The sequence below is a fragment of the Peromyscus leucopus genome, chromosome 11 (genome assembly GCF_004664715.2).
Source record: "Peromyscus leucopus breed LL Stock chromosome 11, UCI_PerLeu_2.1, whole genome shotgun sequence".
Taxonomy (NCBI): domain Eukaryota; kingdom Metazoa; phylum Chordata; class Mammalia; order Rodentia; family Cricetidae; genus Peromyscus; species Peromyscus leucopus.
Window position 1 is genome coordinate 48188249 of NC_051072.1, and position 21796 is coordinate 48210044.

At 47.2% G+C, this 21796-nt stretch overlaps 1 protein-coding gene across 2 annotated transcripts; it reads left to right on the top strand.

Moving 5' to 3' along the window:
• Positions 1-45: 45 nt before the first annotated feature.
• Positions 46-21323, top strand: Marveld2 (MARVEL domain containing 2). 2 transcript variants are annotated; one of them, XM_028884851.2, is made up of 7 exons: positions 46-102; positions 4892-6067; positions 8880-8915; positions 16012-16157; positions 16478-16649; positions 19514-19564; positions 19982-21323. In XM_028884851.2, exons 2-7 carry the CDS (start codon positions 4907-4909, stop codon positions 20102-20104), a joined length of 1689 nt encoding a protein of 562 aa, XP_028740684.1. In that variant the 5' UTR covers positions 46-102; positions 4892-4906; the 3' UTR covers positions 20105-21323. The 2 variants fall into 2 exon arrangements, with proteins under 2 accessions (XP_028740684.1, XP_028740683.1); XM_028884850.2 differs by lacking the exon at positions 46-102 and adding an exon at positions 114-419.
• The last annotated feature ends 473 nt before the right edge of the window (positions 21324-21796 follow it).

The following is a 21796-nucleotide window of genomic DNA, read 5'->3' on the forward strand; positions in this document are numbered from 1 at the left end:
AGTGGCCGGGGCGGCCGGGCGGGGCGCTGAGCTCGACCACGCCCCATGAAGCCCGATCCCAGTTTCGGTGCCCGCGGAGGGGAGGCGCGCGCTTCCGGCCAGGTGAGTGGGTCGGCGATGGGCCGCCGGGCCGCGGGGAGGACCTGTGGCCCCGGGCACACGTCCCGGAGCCTCCTCCGCCCCGCGGCCGGGCTGAAGCCGGAGCACGTGGGCGCGCGCGCTCCGCTCCGGGGGCGGCGCGGGAGGGTTTCGCTGCCGCGACAGGTGCGGCCGGCTGGACCGTCGCCTGCCTCCTTCCGGGCGCCGGGTGGCGCCGCCCTCGCCACTTTCCCGGCCGCCCTGACCGGGACAACGGCCACCTCGGGGCGGAAGCCAGAGTCGATTTTCCAGGGAAGAAGGCGAAGGCGGGACGCGCACCGGTGGGTACGGCCGCGGACCCGGGAGGCTGCATGGGGGAGCCCCGCGAGAACGAACGCTGGCTGGCTGTCCGCAGGCAGCTGCGGCCCCGCTGCTCCCCGACCCCAGATCCTGGGGCAGTCCACCTTCCGGAGGCGGCAAAACTTTTAGGGGCGATTGTGCGTGTGTAAAGGTAATCAGGCTTGATCCCTGTGACGCTCGGGAACCATTTTCCCGGCCACCGCGGTGACATTCCCAAGTCTCTGGGCCCCAACTAAACAAAGACCTGCGGTCTCAACCACCTGGATGGAGCCTAGGGGGCTCTGGGGCAATCCGTAAGATGTCAGGGGTAGCTGTGTATTTAAGATGTGGTAAAATACCACTGATCATTCCTTGTTGAGAGAACACAGTTTGCTCTTCTAGTCGACACATTTAAATTATTTTTTAATTTAAATAATAAAAGTGATGTAACTCACAGGTGAAGATGAGTTGAATCCGCTACAGTGAGTCATACTTTCAGCAAGGAGTTAAATTAACAAGCAGGGTGCCCTGTAAACCGTGTATACCCCAGACACTTCAAACCTGTTCAGTTTGTTCGTTGTGCTTTTGCTTCTACTTTTTATTAGTTTGCTTTGTTTGAGACAGGCTTTCTCTGTGTAGCCCTGGCTGTCCTGGAACTTGCTTTGCAGACCAGGCTGGCCTCAAACTCTGAGACCCACCTGCCTCTGCCTCCCGAGTGCCGGGATAAAGGCCTTCGCCACTGGTGGGCTTTGCTTCTACATTCTTTTTTTTTTTTTTTTTTTTTTCCCGAGACAGGTTTTCTCTGTATAGCTTTGCTCCTTTCCTGGAACTCACTCTGTAGACCAGGCTGGCCTCGAACTCACAAAGATCCACCTGGCTCTGCCTCCCAGGTGCTGGGGTTAAAGGCGTGCGCCACCACCGCCCGGCTGCTTCTACATTCTTAGGCATGTGTTGAATGTAAACTTTTTAGGACATAAAGACAGAAGGACAAAAGTAAGTGCTGTTGTGCTGACTGGTTTTATGTCAACTTGACACAAGTTAGAGTCCTTTAGAAGAGGGAGTCACAGTTGAGAAAATGTCCCCGATAGGTTGGCCTGTGGCAAGCCTCTGGTGCATCTTCTCTATTGATGATGGATGTGGGAGGGCCCAGCTTACTATGGGTAGTGTCATTCCTGGGCTGGTGGGCCTGGATGCTATTTAAAAAAACAAACAAACTGAGCAAGCCGAAAGGAGCAAGCCAGTAAACAACTCTTCTCCATGGCCTCTGTGTTAGCTCCCGCCTCCAAGTTCCTGCCCTGAGTTCCCCCAGTTATAGAGTGTGATCTGAGTGTTGTAAGCAGAAATAAGCCCTCTCCTCCCCAAGTTATGACCATGGTGTTTTATCACAGCAATAGAAACTCTAACAAGACACAGTTGTCATTCAGAGAGCTGGTTTGCCTCGTCCACCTTGCTGGGTTATCAATACTAATTCCCCAGGCTTGGAGTGCCTTATTGGAGGACCCTGAAGTTCCTTCTTGGACTCAGCCCACTGTGCTCCATCTATTGGGTGGCTGTGTCTGGTCTGGTGGCAGTACCTACCCTCCAGACCAACTGAATCTCTACCTGGATTTCTAAGATGCCGCTGAAACTCATGTGAAATCTATTCTCTGGGGGTGGAGAAATGAATTTACCATAAAGTGATCAGAAAGACGTCTGGCATTTGCTTCTTCTTCTTCTTCTTCTTCTTCTTCTTCTTCTTCTTCTTCTTCTTCTTCTTCTTCTTCTTCCTCTTTTTTTTAAGCAAATTATTTTATGTAGGTGAGTGTTTTGGCTGCATGTATGTCTGCACCATACGTATTCAGTGCCCTTGGAGGCTGAAGAGTGTGTTAAATCCAGTGGAACTGGAGTTACCCTTGGTTGTGATCCTCCATGTGAGTGCTGGGAATTGAACCCAGGTCCTCTGGAAGAACAGCCATTGTTTTTAACCCCTGAGCCATCTCTCCAGGCCCTCTGGCACTTGCTTCTAAGTGATCTCTCCTGGCAGAGGAGGAAGAGGACAGGGAAAGGGAAGTGGACAGGATTGATTGGTCTAGATGAGTAATTGCTGGAGCTGATGCGTGTGGTACAAGAAGGGTTCCGAATACTACCCTTTCCACTTTTGATTATGTTTCAATTCTTCTGTCACTGCGTATTTTACGTTCCCTGTGTCTAGAATGCAAGGCCTCGCCGTCTCCATGGCTATCACCCTGATGCTTTGGATCGTATCAGCAGCCTCTTTATCTTAGCCTCCCCCTCTGGATGGTACTCTAAACACCACATCCAAAGAGACTGGATCACGTCACTCCTCAACTTGGAATCCTCTGATGGCTTCTTGCCTGTAGATGTGGTTGGGTCTGAGTGGCTGTGGGACTGGCGGATGACAAAGATTTGTCTTGGCTGTGGGCAAGGCAGGAAAACTCTAGCTACACTTGCCACTCATGAATAGCCAGTGGATTTAAGGTCTTACGTGAATCGGTTGGCTTCGGTTCTACCATGTGTCTCATTCTGCTGTGTCTCTGATTTGGCATCCTCTTAGCATGTAAGGCAGTCCCAAAGGGCTTTGGGGACTTCCACTGTGGCTGGGCTACACTTTCATTTCCCTGGAGCAGTCCTTCGAGGCGGCTGTTTGGTTTCCTCTTTCCCCTTTTTCCATATTCGACACTTTCTCCACAAGACTTCCCTGGCCACACTAAAACAACAGCCTGCCACGGTGCCCTCCCTGCTCCCCTCTGAAAACTTTGATCCTTGGTGCATCGCATCGTGCATTTCACTTACCACCTGCCGCCCACAGTAGGACTTAAGTGGCATTAAAAACAGAGACGTTAAATAAAGCCTCAGTGTGCCTAATCCATCCAAGGTCCTCAGTTGATCTTTGTTGACTAAGGGGGTCTCCATTTTACAAAGTAAAACAATGCCTTAGGATTTCCAAATTGTTCAACACCTGAAAGGTGAGAGCACACTTTTTTTCCCTCCCGAGACAGGGTTTCTCTGTGTAGTTTTGGTGCCTTTCCTGGATCTCGCTCTGTAGCCCAGGCTGGCCTCGAACTCACAGAGATCGGCCTGGTTCTGCCTCCCGAGTGCTGGGATTAAAGGCGTGCACACATTTTATTTTGTTATAATTTCAAGTATAGTACCATATGTCTAGCTGAATATCCAATATCCAATAAAAAGGCATAAACAGTTGAAGGGAGAAATTCAGTGTGCCTCAAACCTAGGACTTCAGCAGCAAGTGTTTTTTGTTGTTTTTTTATTCTGCACATAATTAGGTCATTGCTTTCATCAAAGAAGACAACAGGCTTAGTCAAAGTGCTTTCAATACTTTTCTCAGGTACATTAAATTCCTCCTAAGATGCTTTCGTTGTCCATGGCAACAGCAAATTGCCTTTAGAGAACTGCCCTGGGAACCGTAATATTCATAGTTAGGGCTGCAGCTGTTTTACACTTCTCGGAACCCACGGCCTTTGATGTTTTTACCTCGGAGAACTCAGTTTCTGGAATCTGGTGCCAACTGTTAATATTTTAGGAGGGAAGAAGCAAGCCCTCTCAGCTAACTTTTTCTCTTGTTATTTTATTATTCTGTAGGATGGGTGTTTTGAAGGCTGTTTTCAGTCAGTGCACCATATGGATGCCTTGGGTCAAGGCTGATTCTGAGCCCCCACATGGGTGCTGAGGATTGAACCCAGGTCCTCCAGGAGAGCAGCCAGTGCTCTAACCCCTCAGCTAACTTTTGATTAGAAAGGGAAAGGCCACATGCTTGCTGTGTCTAAAGAGTGCTCTAATGGCTTCTTGGTCATTCCAAAGCAAATGTGAGCTGTGAAAAAAAAAAAAAAAAGTATTTGCTGACTCATCAAATTTTGGTATGCTCAGACTCCTTTTTTTTCTTTTTCTTTCTTTCTTTTTCTTTTTTTTGACAGGGTTTCTCTGTAACAGCCCCGGAACTCGGTTTGTAGACCAGGCTGGCCTCAAACTCACAGAAATCCACCTGCCTCTGCCTCCCAAGTGCTGGGATTAAAGTCGTGCACCACCACCACCTGACACACTCAGACTGAAATATTTTGATTTAGATGTCTAAAGAAAATTATACTTGGAAATATGTTAGCATTCTGTATTGTTTAAGTTTTTGTGTTTTTTTGTGTTTTTTTTTTTTTTTTTTGGTCCATAGGCTTCATTCATACATAAAGTAGACTTAAATGCTTTAGTACATAACATTCAAAACTAATATTTAAATGTTTTATTGCACTTAAAATGCAATGGCGTAGAATACTTAACTACATATCTGGATGATCTAATTGGTACATGTGTTTAAAATGCGTTTATCATTTTATATGCAATAGTACTTGGATATAATCACGTTTGCCTCATGAATCCATTTTGCAACGAAATGAATAAAATAACGATTTTATTTATGGAGGATAAAGTAAGTAGACATAAGGAATAACTTTAGTCTTGGTCACAGGTGTGAAAATCACAAATGTCGTCAAGTGATGGAAGGTCCAGGATTCGGGACAGGGGCTATAGTGAGGTTCCAGGGGACATGCCTCATCCAGAAGGTACCATAAGAACCCTCCAGTCCCTGCACAGCAGTGAGCTGGCCGTGAGCGCGGATCCTCTGCCGCCTCCCCCTCTCCCATTACAGCCACCATTCGGCCCGAGCTTCTACTCAAGTGACACGGAGGAACCAGCCGTAGCCCCAGACCTGAAGCCGGTCCGGCGCTTTGTCCCCGACTCCTGGAAGAACTTCTTCAGAGGGAAGAAAAGGGACCCGGAATGGGATAAGCCGGTGTCCGATATCAGATACATCTCCGATGGTGTGGAGTGCTCACCTCCGGCCTCTCCAGCGAGACCAAACCACCTCCCACCCAGCTCTTCTTACAAAGACCCCTCCGGAGGGTCAGAAGGCACCTTTAACTCCCAGCAAGAGGCGGATGCCATGTTTGCCCAGGACCCCTGTGCATCCCTAGACCGGCGCACGCAGACGGCGCGGACCTACAGCGAGAAGGTGGAGGAGTACCACCTGCGGTACGCCTACATGAAGTCCTGGGCAGGCCTGCTGAGAATTCTGGGTGTGGCAGAGCTGCTTCTCGGGGCTGGCGTCTTCGCCTGTGTCACCGCTTACATCCACAAGGACAACGAGTGGTACAACCTGTTTGGATATTCACAGCCCTACGGCGCGGGGGCTCTTGGCAGCCTGGGCAGCACGTACGGGGGTTATTACTACAGCGGCCCCAAGACCCCTTTTGTACTCGTGGTGGCCGGATTGGCTTGGATCGCCACTGTTATTATTCTGGTGCTTGGCATGTCCATGTATTACCGCACCATTCTTTTGGACTCCAACTGGTGGCCCCTGACGGAGTTTGGAGTTAACGTTGCCCTGTTTATCCTGTACATGGCTGCAGCCATTGTCTATGTGAACGATACCAACCGAGGCGGACTCTGCTACTATCCATTATTTAACACGCCCATGAATGCCGTGTTCTGCCGGGTAGAAGGAGGTCAGATAGCCGCGATGATCTTTCTGTTTGTCACCATGATAGTTTACCTCATCGGCGCCCTGGTCTGTCTGAAGCTGTGGAGGCATGAGGCAGCGCGGAGGCACCGGGAATACGTGGAGCACATGGAGCAGCAGCAGGAGGTAACGTGACTTCTTGATACCTTTTGTTTGGCGTTGGTTTGTTTTCCTGTTGCTGCTAAAAATACAACAGCCTCGAAGCGTTGTCGAAGTCTAGATCTGTATCTGCGTTTAAATGAGCTGGGTTTCAAGAGTCCCTGCTCAGCGACTTAGGATAACCCGTTGTGCTGTGGCAGAGAGACACCACAGGAGCACGTAGCTTCTTAACCGCCGTGGTGGCTCACTGAAGTGTCTCATCATCAAGGCAAGTCCAGGAACAGCTTTGATTCCTTCCTAAGATCAAATTTCATAAAAACCCGGGAAATATTTCATTCCCGGGAGGGAAGTACTCACTTAAATACTACAATTTACTCTGTCCCCCTCCCAGTGAAGTAACACCAAGTAAGACTATGGAGCTGGGGGGGGGGGTGGTGCCTCAGTCATGGGGACCTGAGCAAGAAGTCCTTCGATCTCTAGAAGAAGTACAAAGTTGTTGGCATGCACCTGTACTCCCAGGGCTGGGAGGTGGGAGGTGGAGGCAGGAGGATGCCTTGACACTTCAGGTCTATCTAGCCTGGCCCTTGGTGGCAAAATTCCAGGCCAATGGAGACCCTGTCTCAAAACAAAAGGTGCATGGCACCCGAGGACTAACCCCTTAGGTTGGTCTCCACGCGTGTAATGTGTAGGCATATAAACCAACACCAACACACACACACACACACACACACACACACACACACACACACAGAGTATGGCTAATGGGAACGGTGACTTAAGCCTGTAACCCCTGCTGTTGGGAAGTTGAAGCAGGACGATTGTGAGTTCAAGGCCAGTCTGGGCCATATAGTTTGAGGCCAGCCTGGGCTCCTTTTCAAGCCCCTGTCTCAGAAAGCAAAAACAGAATGAATGTGGTGGTTGTGTTTGCTTTAAAAACAAACACTGCATGCCTGAGTTGTGGTAGGCATGACTAGTAAATGGCTTTTAATGGTTCATCATTATTTTGGAGAGGTCTGTATTCCAAAATAAGAAACTACTGCATTTGTTTTTCTTCCTTGGCTTTTACTTATTAAAAATAACAATGAAAATAATCAATAAGTAATGAGAATAACATAGAGGAAAAATGATGGTGATATCTAATGGATAAGATCATGTAAAAAATTCCATTTAAAATTATTTGACGGCAGCAAACATTAGGTATTGTTGTGCTACTTTCTGTATGCCCTGAAATAAGTTGATATTTCACTGTCTTCCAGGAGGTACGGTAGAAGCTCCTATTCCACTGAAAGTATTGTTTGCCTTTAATTTGTCCCTAATTAATTTGACCATGTTGTAAATGTTTGCATTGCTACTTTCCCTGGCCTTTAGAGTCTATATAATCGCACATGTATAAGTCAAGCTTAAACCCCATCCCTTTAGGAGCACGTTTTATGAATGTGATGCATTTGTGTTTGTTTGTTTGAGACATGGTTTCAGTGTGTAGCCCCAGCTGGCCTAGAACTCACTGTGTAGACCAGGACTTAACAGAGATCTGCCTGTCTCAGCCTCTGCTGGGATGAAAAGTGTACTCCACCATGCCTGGCCCTGCAAATGGTTTTTTATAACACTTATGTGTTAATCAAGACACTTAGAATGTTCTTACGTGAATTTTACAAAGTTACTTCTAGAAATGTACTTCAGTACTTCAAGAGTGTTTCTTTTGTTTGCTTGTTTTTGTTTTTGAAATGTTTTTCTTTCAGCAAAAACTTATTTTGTGCCAGGTGGTGGTGGCACACATGCTTTTAATCCCAGCATTTGGGAGGCACACGCAGGTGAATCTAGTTTGAGGCCAGTCTGGTCTTTAGAACGAGTTCCAGAACAGCCAGAGCTATACAGAGAAACCCTGTCTTGGAAAACAAACAAACAAACAAACAGAATCCAACAAATAATTTTGTTTTATTGGAGAGGCGGTCTCACTATGTAGCCCAGGTTGGATTCAAACTGATTGTATAGCTCAGGATGGCTTTTAACTCACCACAGACCTCCTGCCTCAGCCTTTCAGAGAGTTAGAATTACAGGTGTAAGCCAATGTGTTTATCTTAAAAACTTTCTATAATTTTTTTTTACAATATTTGATTAAACTTGAATTATTGAAGGTGATATAACAGCCTTTTTTTCCTATTAATTTTATAAAGTGACTATATTAGCTTTTTAATTATCCAAAGTGCTGAGCATGGTGGGTCACACCTGTAATGCCAGCACTTGGGGCAGAAGCAAGAGAATGGCCACAAGATTTAGGCCAGCCTGATCATGCAGTGAGTTCTAGGCTAGCCTAGGCTACATAGCAAGATTGTATTTCATAAAACAAACAACAATCTAATCACCCAAGATAAAGTAACCAGAAATAAATAAAATCTAGGTCATTCAAGCAACTTACCTAATAGTGCCCACCATTCCCCTATCTCCACATCCTTCCCATGCTTCTGGTTAACAGGGAACTAAGGTTACCAGTCATCCTCTGTTCTCCTCTGGCTCATAGAAATCTAGGCAAACAAGTATGGAGAAGGAACATCAAGGAGAGGGTCAACTTCTGGATGTTGAGATTGGGCTAGAAGTGCAAAATAGCTTCTATATTGTGTGTGTGTGTGTGTGTGTGTGTATGTGTGTGTGTGTGTGTGTGTATGTATGTGTGTGTGTGTAATGTGCACTTGCATGTGGGGTTCAGAAGAGGGCTGAGATCCCTGACGCTGGAGTTAGGGGCACTTGTGAGTCTGTGAGAGCAGTAAGCACTCTAGACTGCTGAGCTAGCTCTTCAGCCCCTTGAGAAACCATTTTAACTCTTTTGTTGTTGTTATTCCAGGTAAATGATCCATCGTTGTCATCAAAAAGGAGAATGGTAAGAGCAACGTGAACTAAGTTATGCTATGCCTGTAGATTTGATAAACGTTTATCTCTTGTGTGTATTTGCTGACAATAGAATCATCCGTGTGAGAAACTATGATACTCAGTTTGGATGAAGACTTCCAGGTTTTTTTTTTCCCCAATACCATAAGGACCAAATTAGGTGGTCTTCCCTAGACCCCCTTTTCATTTTGTTACATGAATGCTTTGTAAGTGAACGTGGTTGGTCTTCCTTCTGTGTTTGTTTGTCTGAGATAAGTTCTTGCTGTGGGGCCCAGGCTGGCCTTTAATGCATGCTGCTCCGGCTTCTGCCTCCTGTGCTCCGGGACTCTTGGCTTACTAACTGTGTCTGGCTAATTTCCTTCAGTGGAAATCATTCTTCCTGAGGCTGGGATATAGCTCAGCTGGCAGAGTCTGAATCCCTGGATTCCCTCCTTAGCACTACACCAACTGGGTGTTGTGGCCCATGGCTGTAATCCCAGCATGTGGAAGGTAAATGCAGGAGAATCAGAAGTTCAAGGTCATTGTCCCAGTTAGGGTTTCTGTTGCTGTGATGAAACACCATGACCATAGCAACGTGGGGAGGGAAGGGTTTATTTCACTTACACATCAACATCACAGTCCATCATTGAAGGAAAAAGTCAGGGGTGGAAACTTAAGCATGGCAGTTCACACACACACACACACACACACACACACACTTCACATGGGAAATAACATTTTATGATGCTAACACTCATTAACAGATAATGTCAAGATCTAGTATCAAAAGTATGCAGAATGCTCACGTTTGGAAGTACGTTCAAAATATCCTCGATATAAAGGTCAGCGGGAGTATGCTTGCCTGCCTAATGTGGTTGAGGCCCTGGGTTTAATCCCCATCACTGAAATCCATTCATTTGTCCGTCCGTCCGTCTGTCCATCCGTCCATCCATCCATCCATCCATCCATCCATCCATCCATTCATCCAGCCAGACAGCCATTTGTAAATCATCTTTGGGGGCATTTAAAGGCGTCCACTTTGCAGCTGCTTGTTTCCCAGGACCAGGCTGGCCAGGGTCATCTCACTGGGCTGCGATGTGGCAGTAGCAATTGTTCTTGTAGAATGTGTGGGCTTCCTGGTTATTCCCACTGACAGCAGTGGGATTTACCGATGGAACTCAGTGTAGCGTAGGGGCAACCTAAAAAGCCAGGAAGATACTAGAGGTCCTGGAATAGTTAGGAAAATGGTAGAATCTCCCCCCCCCCCCTTTTTTTTTTTCCTTAGACAGGGTTTCTCTGTGTCGCTCTAGCTGTCCTGGAACTTCTCTGTAGACCAGGCTGGCCTTGAACTCTGCCTGCCTCTGCCTCCCACGTGCTGGGACTAAAGGTGTGGGCTACTGTGCCTGGCTGGAATGCACATTCTTACTTTGGAAATCATTCGATCTCCAGCTTCCCTGACTCTTATAAGATAAGGAGGCTGAAGCCAAAACACATCCTTTTAAAGGCCTCTCTGGAGATGGATCACGGCAGAAAAAGCTTACGTATATTCTAAGAAGGACTCCCGTTAATCCATTGGACTTAACCAATGAGAAACCTGACGGAATGTTCCAGAACCCCGGCTTTTCATGGGTGTGATGCTTCACCTGCTTTCCCCTGGGTCATAGGAGGGATGGTTTGGCGGAGAGGCTTGGGAGGGAGCGTGACACCTGGAGAAGAGGAGACAACTTCAGAATTAGACTGCTCTAGTCAGGGCACCAGGGCAGCTGGCTTTTGCCCTTTGATCCCGTGGAAATGACTTCTCTTCTCTGAACTTGAATTTCCTGTTCAGTTTTGGTCTGAACCTTATTGTTTGTATTTTATGATTTTTTTAATCATAATCATTTTTTTTTTTTGAGATTATGAGATTTTGAGAAGCAAGAACTTTTTTTTTTTAAGACAGGGTTTCACTCTGTAGCCCTGCCTGGTCTGAAACTCTCTATGTAGACTAGGCTGGCCTTGAACTCTCAGAGATCATTTGTCTCTACCTCCTGAGTACTGGGATTAAAGGTATACATTCTCTCACCTGACTTAAATATAGTTTTTAAAGATGTATTTGTTTTTATTTTATGTGATGAGGGTTTTGTCTGTATACCACATGCATGCATGCTCATGGGGGCCAGAGAAAAGGGTGTCAGATCCCCTGGAACTAGAGTTACAGATTGTTGTGAACTGCCGTGGGGGTGCTGGGAATGGAATCTGAGTTCTCTGGAAGAATAGCCAGTGCTTTTAAGTGCTGGGTCATCTCTCCAGCCTCAAGATTTATTTTTATTTGTGTGTGTGTGTGTGTGTGTGTGTGTGTGTGTGTGTCTGTGTGTAAATGTATGCCGTGTGTGTGTGTGTGTGTGTGTGTCTATGTGTGTCTGTGTGTAAATGTATGCCGTGTGTGTGTGTGTGTGTCTATGTGTGTCTGTGTGTAAATGTATGCCGTGTGTGTGTGTGTGTGTGTGTCTATGTGTGTCTGTGTGTAAATGTATGCCGTGTGTGTGTGTGTGTGTGTCTATGTGTGTCTGTGTGTAAATGTATGCCATGTGTGTGTGTGTGTGTGTGTGTGTGTCTATGTGTGTCTGTGTGTAAATGTATGCCGTGTGTGTGTGTGTCTATGTGTGTCTGTGTGTAAATGTATGCCGTGTGTGTGTGTGTGTGTCTATGTGTGTCTGTGTGTAAATGTATGCCGTGTGTGTGTGTGTGTGTGTGTGTATGTGTGTCTGTGTGTAAATGTATGCCGTGTGTGTGTGTGTGTGTGTGTCTATGTGTGTCTGTGTGTAAATGTATGCCGTGTGTGTGTGTGTGTGTGTGTGTGTGTCTATGTGTGTCTGTGTGTAAATGTATGCCGTGTGTGTGTGTGTGTGTCTATGTGTGTCTGTGTGTAAATGTATGCCGTGTGTGTGTGTGTGTGTGTGTGTGTCTGTGTGTCTGTGTGTAAATGTATGCCGTGTGTGTGTGTGTGTGTGTGTGTGTGTGTCTATGTGTGTCTGTGTGTAAATGTATGCCGTGTGTGTGTGTGTGTGTGTCTGTGTGTCTGTGTGTGAATGTATGCCGTGTGTGTGTGTGTGTGTGTGTGTGTGTGTGTGTATGTGTGAATTATGCCGTGTGTGTGTGTGAATGCCCTTGGTGGCCATTAGAGGGTCGTTGGAGCTGGAGTTGCAGATGGTTGACAGGCCTGTGTGCACACTCAGGGAACATCAGAACTTGCACAGTTGTGCATTGGACAGATCTGCTCTCCATGCTTCTAATCCACAGGCTGTCCACCCAGCCCGCTTTTAGTTTGAAGGGCGTAGTAAATTCTGTAGCGTCACCCATCTGCCCCAACCTTTAATTCCTTCCTCTGGGACCATAGTAGAGCACTGCCAGTGTTCGATAGCAGAAAGGGTTTCCGTTAAGAAACAGGAAAGAGGCCATGTTAGACCTTGGCTCTTCAGCCTCTCTCCTTCTGCAAATGTGCTTGTCACTAGGAAAGTGTGGCTCGTCCCAGGGCTGGAGCACAATCCCATGCTTTTGTTTTTGTTTTTTTTTTTTTTTTTGTTTTTCGAGACAGGGTTTCTCTGTGTAGTTTTGGAGCCTGTCCTGGATCTCGTTCTCTAGACCAGGCTGGCCTTGAACTCACAGAGATCCGCCTGGCTCTGCCTCCCGAGTCCTGGGATTAAAGGCATGTGCCACCACTGCCCGGGGCCATGAGTCATTTTCAAGATTGGAGTGTCACTGGGTTGAGGAAGAGCACCCTAGGATACAGAGAGCCCAGCAGAATGAACATGGTCCTCAAAATGCAATTCCCCCTGTGTCTCGGTTACTTCTCAGTTGCTGTGATAAAACAATGTGACCAAGGCAACTTATAAAAGACAGCATTTAATGTGGGGCTTGTGGTTTCGGAGCTAGAGTCCGTGATAGTGGAGCAAAGGCATGGTGGCAGGAACAGCTGAGAGTAAGTAGGAGGCAGAGAGATACACACACTGGGAACGGCATGGCCATTGGAAGCCTCACAGCCCACCCCCCAGTGACGTACCTCCTCCAGCAAGGCCACACCTCCTGATCCTTCCCAAGCAATTCCACCAACTGGGGACCAGGTATTCAAACATCTGAGCCCTGGGGGCCGTTCACATTCAGACCACTCCAGCAAGACATCCTGTTCCTGTTTCCTTATTCTTCCCCACTTGTTTGCTTTGGGTCCCAGTGGCTTGTGATGTGATGTCCTCCCATCTGGCTCGTGGGCTTGGAGCTTCTCCTTTCCTGGTCCCTTTCCTTGGGCTGGTTAGCAACCTCCACTGGCTCTGTGCCATTTGGTGAGGTAAGAGCCAGTGGCTTCGACGGTGAGCTGATGTTAAACCAAACCTCAAGACCAGTCCGGAAGCCGGGAAGTGGGAAAATAAAGGACCTTTAAAAGCTGCCGTAGCGATGGAGGGCAAGACTTCAAAACTCTTCTTTGCGTGTTTGCACCTTTGCTTTGGGAAGAGGAGAAAGAAGTTTCTGCATCTGAGAAGGGCCAGGTTTCCGGGCGGGCAGGGCCTTATCTTCCTCCGGCCGTGGCCGTGGCTGGTGCGGCCTGCCTCGGTCATCAGGCTTGTTTCGAGGGTGCTTGTAGAACTTCAGGGCCATTTAGCATGGGAGCCACATGCGTTTCATTACACAGGTTTTTCTGCATCTTGTTCATCTCCAGCATCAGTGAACCTCGGCTTAGGGTGCAGGGCTTTGGTAGCACACTGGCCTGGCATGCTCAAAACCTCGGGGTTCGGTCTCCAGCATCACAGAAATCAAACCCTTACAGAGTTTAATTGGTTTTTTTTTTTTTTCCTGGCTAGTTGATGTAAACCTTAGCGGGTTTGCTTTCCCTCTTGGAACTTCACCTCTTACGTACTGGGCCCTTCTTCTGGCGTCTACCAGCCTTGGCTGGTGTTCTGGGTGCTGGGCAGTTGAATGTTGAACTGCCTTTAACTGCTTATTCTAGAAGATTCCTCTGCATCTTCCACTGCTATGCCCTTAACGCTGGCTTTGATAGAAACCTCTCCCAGTTCTTATCTCAGCCATTTCCCCCTCTTTGCTGAATAAGTAATACTTTTATTGAAGGGTGTGGCTCTAATCCACCATCTACTGCCTGTAGGCTTTCCAGAGGCCCAAGGCCATAGCTTGAGAACGCTCACAGCCTGAGGTAAGACAAGCCTGCTCCCTGTCCTCCGCACAGTCCAAGCAAGCTCTTCTTAAAGACTGAGGTCAGAAAAGCCCCCCCCCCCCCCCCCCCCCCCCCCGCGCCCAGTGTTGTTGTTTCCTTCTGGTTTTTATGAGACAGGATCTTGCTGTTTAGCCCAGGCTAGCCTCAAGCTGATCCTCTTTGCACAGTCTCTCATGTGCTGAACAGGTGTGTGCCACCACACCTCGAGAAAGTGTCTTTGAACGTGGCGTGTTCGCTTTCCCTTTCAGATAATGAAGACAGTGTGACTCCCTGCCCTTCACACCGGCTGCTCCTAACCGACCGACTCCCATCAGGTCCCCACTGCCACTTTTTCCTCTTTCCACTTAAGTCTGCTTGGGACACTCTTCCAGCAGATTTTCTTATTTTGAGCTGTATTTCCCATTCTTGCCTGGCGTGTAAATCCTGAAAAAGTCTGTACTTAGCCTCTCATTTGCCACTTCTCATGTGGTGGACGTGGGAAGTCGAACCCAGGGCTTTGTGCACACCAGACCAGCTCAGTGCTGTGGTGGCGTTTCCTTTGGGCCGCCAGCCAGCTTGTTCTTCCCAAACAGAGACTTTGTTATTAGTTATGAAATGCTCAGCCTTAGCTTAGGCTGGTCCCACAAGCTCTTTTAACTTAATTTAACCTGTTTCTCTTCACCTATGTTTTGCCTCAGGGCTTTTTACCTTTCTTTCCTTCTCTATGTCCTACTTTCCTGCCTCCTCCCTGTCTGTCTGTCTGTCTGGCCCCTGGTGTCTCCCTGTCATCTTCTTTTCTTTCTTCCTCAAGTCTAAATCCCTTCTCCTACTTAACTCTCCTGCCCGGAAGTCCCACCGATACCTCCTCTCTCGCTATTGGCTGTTCAGCTTTTTATTAGACCAATCAGGTGCCTTAGTCAGGCAAGGTGAAACAGCAACAACACATCTTTGCATAGCTAAACAAATATTCCTCAACACAACGCCAGTGAGCTGTACCCAAAGCCTTCTTCATCCACTTAAGAAAAAAAAAGGACTTCCCAGTTTTTCTTACATTTGTTTAGTTTGTGTGTGTGCACATACATGTGCCACAGCATGAGTGTGGAGCTCAGGGACAACAGGCAGGATCCTGTTCTCTCGTTCCACCCTGTGGGTTTCAGGAATCAAATTCAGGTCCTCTAGCTTGACAGCAAGCACCTTGTATTAGTTGTTTTTTTTTTTTCTATTGCTGTGTAATAAAACACCATGACCAAGACAACTTATAAAAGAAAGCATTTAATTAAACTTATGGTTTCAGTGGTCTGACGAAGTCTGTCATGCCCAGGCATGTGGCAGGAAGCAGCAGCCACGTTGGCTGGAGCAGCCGAGAGCTCACATCTTGATCTGAATGCAGGAGGCAGAGAGCACACTGAACATGAAATCAGTCTTTGGAAACCTCAGAGCCCACCCTCAGTGACACACCTCCTCCAGCAAGGCCACACCTCCTAATCCTTCCCGAACAGTTCCACCAACTGGGACCAAGCATTTAAACATATGAGCTGGGGGGGGGCGTGGGGGGTGGGCATTCTAACACACTCTTACCCTGCTGCACCATCTCACCAGCCCCTTCCCAGGGTAGCCTTGAACTCACAGCAACCCTGCTGCCTCAGCCTCCCAGGTGCTGGAGTTAGTCATGAAGCACCAAGCCCTGATCATCATCTGCTTTCGTAATACGCTGATTAGGAGTGGGAGGTGCTTGCCTCTTCCAGATGTGACTGTTCAGCTGTTGCGTGGAGAAGACCATTGTGTGTATAAGACACGGAGCTCTAAATGATGATTTTTTTTTTTTTTTTACTTGTCTTCTTCCTACTCTGCTTCATTTTCTCCCGGTAGTTTGGGTGGACTCTTTCCCTGCTCCCTTGTACGCATCACTACTTATTCTCTTTCACTGCAGTGTGAAGTGGCCACCAGTGACAGGCAGAGAGACCAAGAAGCTAATTTCAAAGAGTTGAGGACAGCGAAAATGACCCCTGAACTCCTGAGTGGACACATCCCCCCGGGCTACATTCCCAAGCCCATCGTGATGCCTGACTACGTGGCGTGAGTCCGTCTCCGTTTTTCTAGCTCTCCCATTTGGACCTTCGTCTGTTAGTTTGTCATCAAGAGAGTACTGTGCTTAAAGTCGTTACATGAACTGTCATTTATTATCCAGGGTAACATTGGAAAATAAGAAAGGTCCGCCCGGTCTGGCCACGGGGTTAGCTGACCCATGTCACCTACTCAGCTCGTTTTAGTAAAAGTTACGGTGTTTTTCCACTCTGCAGATAGAACCCAGGGCCTTGAGCGTGCTAGGGAAGCACACCACCACCGACCTCCTGATGAGTGAAGTTGTCCCCCTTGATCTGTGATTCTCCCCTCAGGAAATATCCTGTGATTCGGACGGACGACGATCGAGAACGCTATAAAGCTGTGTTCCAGGACCAGTTCTCCGAGTACAAAGAGCTGTCCGCGGAAGTGCAGGCCATCCTGAGGAAGTTCGATGAGCTGGACGCCGTGATGAGCAGGCTGCCACGTCATTCTGAAAACCACCAGGTCAGTGCCCACAGCTGCTGGGAGGAGGCTGAAGTGTGGAGGAGTGGACTCCCACGGTGTTGGGATGCTCAAACACCCGTCTGCTGTCTGGGAAGGTGTTTGAGATCCTCAGGGTTGGCCAGGCAGCATTTCCATTCCTGACAGTGGATCACTGTCTGCAGAGGGCCTGAGGTTGGGTCCCAGCAGCAGCCACACAAAAAAGAAAAGAAAACAGTTAACAAATTATATAACTTAAGGTCTTTTACCATTGCCTTCCTTTTGTCTTTTCATCTGGTGTTGGGGACCGAAGGGTCTCGTGTATGGCAGACAGCACAGTCATCCTACCGCCGCCCCCTACCTTCAGTTATTAAATACTTTATTTTCTTACTGAAGTAAAATATGAGCTTGCCAAAGACATATGCTGTCAGAGTATTGAAGGACACAAATGGCACCCTCAAAGTAGAATCATCCCGGGAGGGGTCATGGGCAGCGCATTCCTCAGCCATCTCAGTCCCACAGGGAAGCGAGTGCTGTGGGGATGGCCGAGGGCAGAGCTAAGCCCCGAGACAGCCAGAGCCGAGTGACCACCAGGATAAGAGCAAAGAGGAAAGCCATAGTGGAGGCAGTAACTGTGGGAAGGAAAGAAAGTTTTCTCTGAAACACTCTTAAAAATGGTATGGAGTAACCCGGGAAGTGGTGGCGCACGGCTTTAATCCCAGCACTTGGGAGGCAGAGCCAGGCGGATCTCTGTGAGTTCGAGGCCAGCCTGGTCTACAGAGTGAGTTCCAGGACAGCCAGGACTACACAGAGAAACCCTGTCTTGAAAAACCTAAAAACAGAAAAAAAGATACAAGGTAGCCAGGCATGGGTGGCACAGGCCTTTAATTCCAGCACTTGGGAGACAGAGGTAGGCAATCTCTGTGAGTTCAAAGCCCAGCCTGGTCTACAGAGTAAGTTCCGGGCCAGTGAGGCCTACATAGTGGGACCCTGTCTCAAAAAAAACAAACAAAACAACTGAGCAATCTACCTGGTTCTTCCTGTAACTTAAAAAAAATGTCAAGGCCAGGCAGCAGTTCGCACACACCTTTAATCCCAGCACTCGGGAGGCAGAGGCAGGCAGATCTCTGTGAGTTTGAGGCCAGCCTGGTCTACAGAGTGAGATCCAGGAAGGTACCAAAACTACACAGAGAAACCCTGTCTCGGGAAAAAAAAAAAAAAAAAAAAAAGTGCCAAAAAGAATGTATATATCTGAGCCAGGCATTGGTGACGCACGCCTTTAATCCCAGCACTTGGGAGGCAGAGACAGGTGGATCTCTAGTGGGTGAGTTATTAAGGCAACTCCACATAGTTAAAAGGGAGGTTTATTTTGGGATAACTTACAACAAGTAAAGGGGTAGGTTATAGGATCCGGGAGCGGTGAAGTGTAGTCCAGCTGTGTTCTCTGGAGAACTCTGCTCGGGCTACCTACCATCCAGCATCCAGGATCACCAGAGGCCCTGCATATCTGGATCTTAGGTCTTAAGGACTCCCCTCTTGGCCCTGCCTCAGGGCAGGTCATAGGTAGGCATGACAGTTACTGGAAGCCTCACTGGTAGTACTTTCAGGTCAAAGCTGGAACAGCTACCCACTACAGACCTCTGTGAGTAGGCCAGTCTGGTCCACAGATTGAGTTCCAGGAGAGAAAAAAACCCTGTCTCAAAAACCAACCAACCAAACAAACAAAAAGAATGTATATATTTGAATACACACACATTTTTCTTCTGAGAACCCACATTAATTGGGGAGGAAAGATCTTTCTTTTTATCATGTATGTATAGTATACATTTAAATCGCTCTTGATTATGAGTTCTTGAAGATGAATATATATATAGTAGTGACATTTCCCCAACCCTGAAGAAATGGAATACTGTTAACTAAGAAACACCAGTTCCAGGGAGCAGGAGAAATCCAGCAAACACTGAAACAGTGGGTCAGTTGCTACCATTTGGAAAATCCTCAGGTCCACAGGTGCGAAAGGGTAACCAAGTTGAGAGGTCTTCGGAGGTGTGCAAGAAAAGCCGTGTGTGGCCACACAGCCTGCCGTCCCGGCTACTTGGGAGCCGAGCAGGAGAAGCTCCTGGACCCAGGGGTTCTAGGCCAAGGCAACATTTGTGAGATCTTGTCTCAAAGGAAGTTGTGTAAAGAAGAATAAGGCATTCAAGAATAAATGGAAACATGTCTATAGTCCTCTGACTTACTGGAGAGTCAACCTCTTCACAAATCTTATCTATGTGTTTATTATAAAATGTATAATAAAATGAGAAGGACCCTTCTATAAGCTCTTCTCAGGAGATGAATAGTCCCAGCCTCTTACTCAAACACCTGATTCATGAGGAGGCACTTTCCAAGGCGGATGGAGATGATGGTAACGGCCCGTGTGGTGGATTTTACGTACCAAGCTCTTTATCAGGCTCATTGTAATAAGTGAACCTCCTGGCGACCATTCGAGGTGGTTATGGATATTATTTGTGGGGGGAAAAGAATCTTAGGACAGATGGTTTACCAGGGCCACACAGTGCTTGTTACACTCCCAGAGACCAGTGCCTGGCAGGTAGTTAGTATGCAAATGTCTGTCCAGTGAATTATATTTTTGTGTAACCATTTTCATTCCAGCTTTGGGCAAAAAAATGGGAAAGTTTGTGTTTGAGGCAGGGTCCCCCTCTCTAACCCAGACTGGCTTTGAATTCACAGTGGTCCTGCGTCTGCCCCCAAGTGCCGTAATTATAGGCATGTGCCACCGTGCTTGGCAAAAATAGTTTCCCGTTCTGATTCCCAGTGTGCTTTGAGACATGACTTGAGTAAATGCATGTTTTAACTAAACTAAAATAAAAATATATTATTTTTAGGAACACGAGAGGATTTCAAGAATCCATGAAGAGTTTAGGAAAAAAAAGAATGTGAGTGAAAACAATTTTCTTGGTCAAAGTGTCCTTGTCCTGGTACACGGGTGATAACTGATAAGACTTCAGGTTTCTTTTAAGCTAAATTATTAATGTCTCTCCATGGAATCTCTATTGACTTGTGAGATTCCACAAAGGGTGGAGTTGGAAAAACTATGGGAGAGACATTTATTCATACTTCCTACACTTACCTCTTCACATGTTTTGATTACTAAAGGTACCTCTCTACTTTCTACATTTCCCTTGGTTTTGCTGTGACCCTAAAGCATGGGCTGTTTTGTGTTGATAGAAAGTGTGACTGTTCTAATTATACAGATCATATCTGCAGGTAGTTCTGCTGTTTTCTGTGTGAAGACGTGTCTGTGTCAATCACTGAGGAAAGCGGGTGCTGAATCATAACTGTTTCTTCCCTAGGATCCTTCGTTTCTGGAAAAGAAGGAGCGTTGTGATTACCTCAAGAACAAACTTTCTCACATAAAGCAGAGAATTCAAGAATATGATAAAGTAATGAACTGGGATACGCAAGGTTATTCTTAGACTGTTTGGAACTGTTTTTATAGCCAACTATTTATTCACTGCCTTTGTATGCTGGTCTCATGGATGAGAAGCAGGCCCATCCAGGTCTTGGTTTCCCGTCCGAGGTTGAACGGTGTGATTTTACCCAAACATTTCAAACCCACTGAGAGCCTTCACTGAGACCGGAGAGACCGTGTGTGTGCTGGCCTGTGTACACGTCCACATTTTTCTCATTTAAACGCGTTGTCATTTTAGATATCCTGTCACTGGAGAGTGACGAGCTCATGTTCATGTTTCCTCCGTTCAGGCTGCTTCCTTCGATGTCTCTAGGAATTTCTCTTCCTAAGAAAAGTTCTTAGGAGATTCTTCCTAGGGATGTCCCTCCCTTCACAAGGACTTGAAGCCTAGGTCGGTGGTCACACACTTTGTGATCTTGGGCAAGTGGATTAATCCTCTGTGCCTGTTTCTTCTGTAAAAATGAAACTGAAATGGCATCTACCTCAGAGGGCAGTTAGGAGGACCGTGCGAGCTTCCAGAACAGAGCCTGCCACTACACAGCCCCGCAGTCACACAGGGAGTACTGTGGACGTGCTGGTGAAATGGATGAGCCACACAGGATGAGTCTCAAGACGCAGTCCGTAGTCAGCCGTTAACCAGAGGCCACGTGTCCCGTGGTTTTGTCTTGTCACCTTTACCACACGAAGCCTTAAGCGGATGTTTCGCTATTGTTTGTGACCTCTTCTGGGCCCTCACTGCCTCCCGATGTGTAACCAGGGCCACGATGCATGTGTCCCCAAGCCCCGTGGCCCAGACGGTCCCGTGCACACGCGCATGGCACCTTTCCGTCTGCTTGGATTCCCTCTCTGATTCCTTAGTACACTTCATCTCACCAAGAATCACCCTAACTGAAATGTTATTCAAATTTAATATGAAAAAAATACATAAGAAATGTTTTTTGAAAGGACATTGTTGGCAGGCAGCTCAGTGGTTGAGGATTTTCCTGGCAGGCATAGATGAGGCCCTGATCCCTAGCAACATCAAAAATTAAAAAAAAAAAAAAAAAAAAAATTTAATGCTGGAGATGTCACTTGGTTGATAGAGCACCTGGCCATCATGTGTGGCAATTAGTCTCAGCATGGCATAAACCATACATTGTGTTGAATGCCTGGGAGGTAGAGGCAGGAGGATCAGGAGTTCAGGGTCATCCTTTGCTACATAGTGAGTTCAAGGCCAACCTGGGCTACCTGACACCCTGTCTTAAAAAATAAAGAAAATTAGCTGGGCAGTGGTGGTGCATACCTTTAATCCCAGCACTCAGGAGGCAAGGCCAGGCGGATCTCTGTGAGTTCAAGGCCAGCCTGGGCTACATGACACCCTGTCTCAAAAAATAAAGAAAATTAAAATGGGGAAGAAAAGCATTGCTTTTGGTTTCTTTCTATTCAGCAGAATCCATCCAGTAATTTCATTGTGTGGAATTATGGTCTCTCCAAAATATAGCTTCCATTCAGACAATTCATAAATTAATGTCCAGAGGATTTTACAAAGCAGAGAAACCAAAGTAACACATGGAGCGGGCAGCGGCCCAGAAAGTTCCAGCTGCTGAATGACCAAGCTTGTGTCTGTGTGTCATTGAAACTGGCACTACCCCTGCAGATCCAAGGCCAGCGCGACGTCTAAGTGAGACCTTGTCCCAAAACACAAAACAAATAAAAA

Bases quoted from the DNA above. Each gene is read 5' to 3' on its own strand.
- Marveld2 (XM_028884851.2), top strand. From the start codon at position 4,907: ATGTCGTCAAGTGATGGAAGGTCCAGGATTCGGGACAGGGGCTATAGT. The intron at 8,916-16,011 runs GTAAGAGCAACG...CTTTCACTGCAG, and splicing joins TGTCATCAAAAAGGAGAATG to TGTGAAGTGGCCACCAGTGA. The intron at 16,650-19,513 runs GTCAGTGCCCAC...TATTATTTTTAG, and splicing joins GTCATTCTGAAAACCACCAG to GAACACGAGAGGATTTCAAG.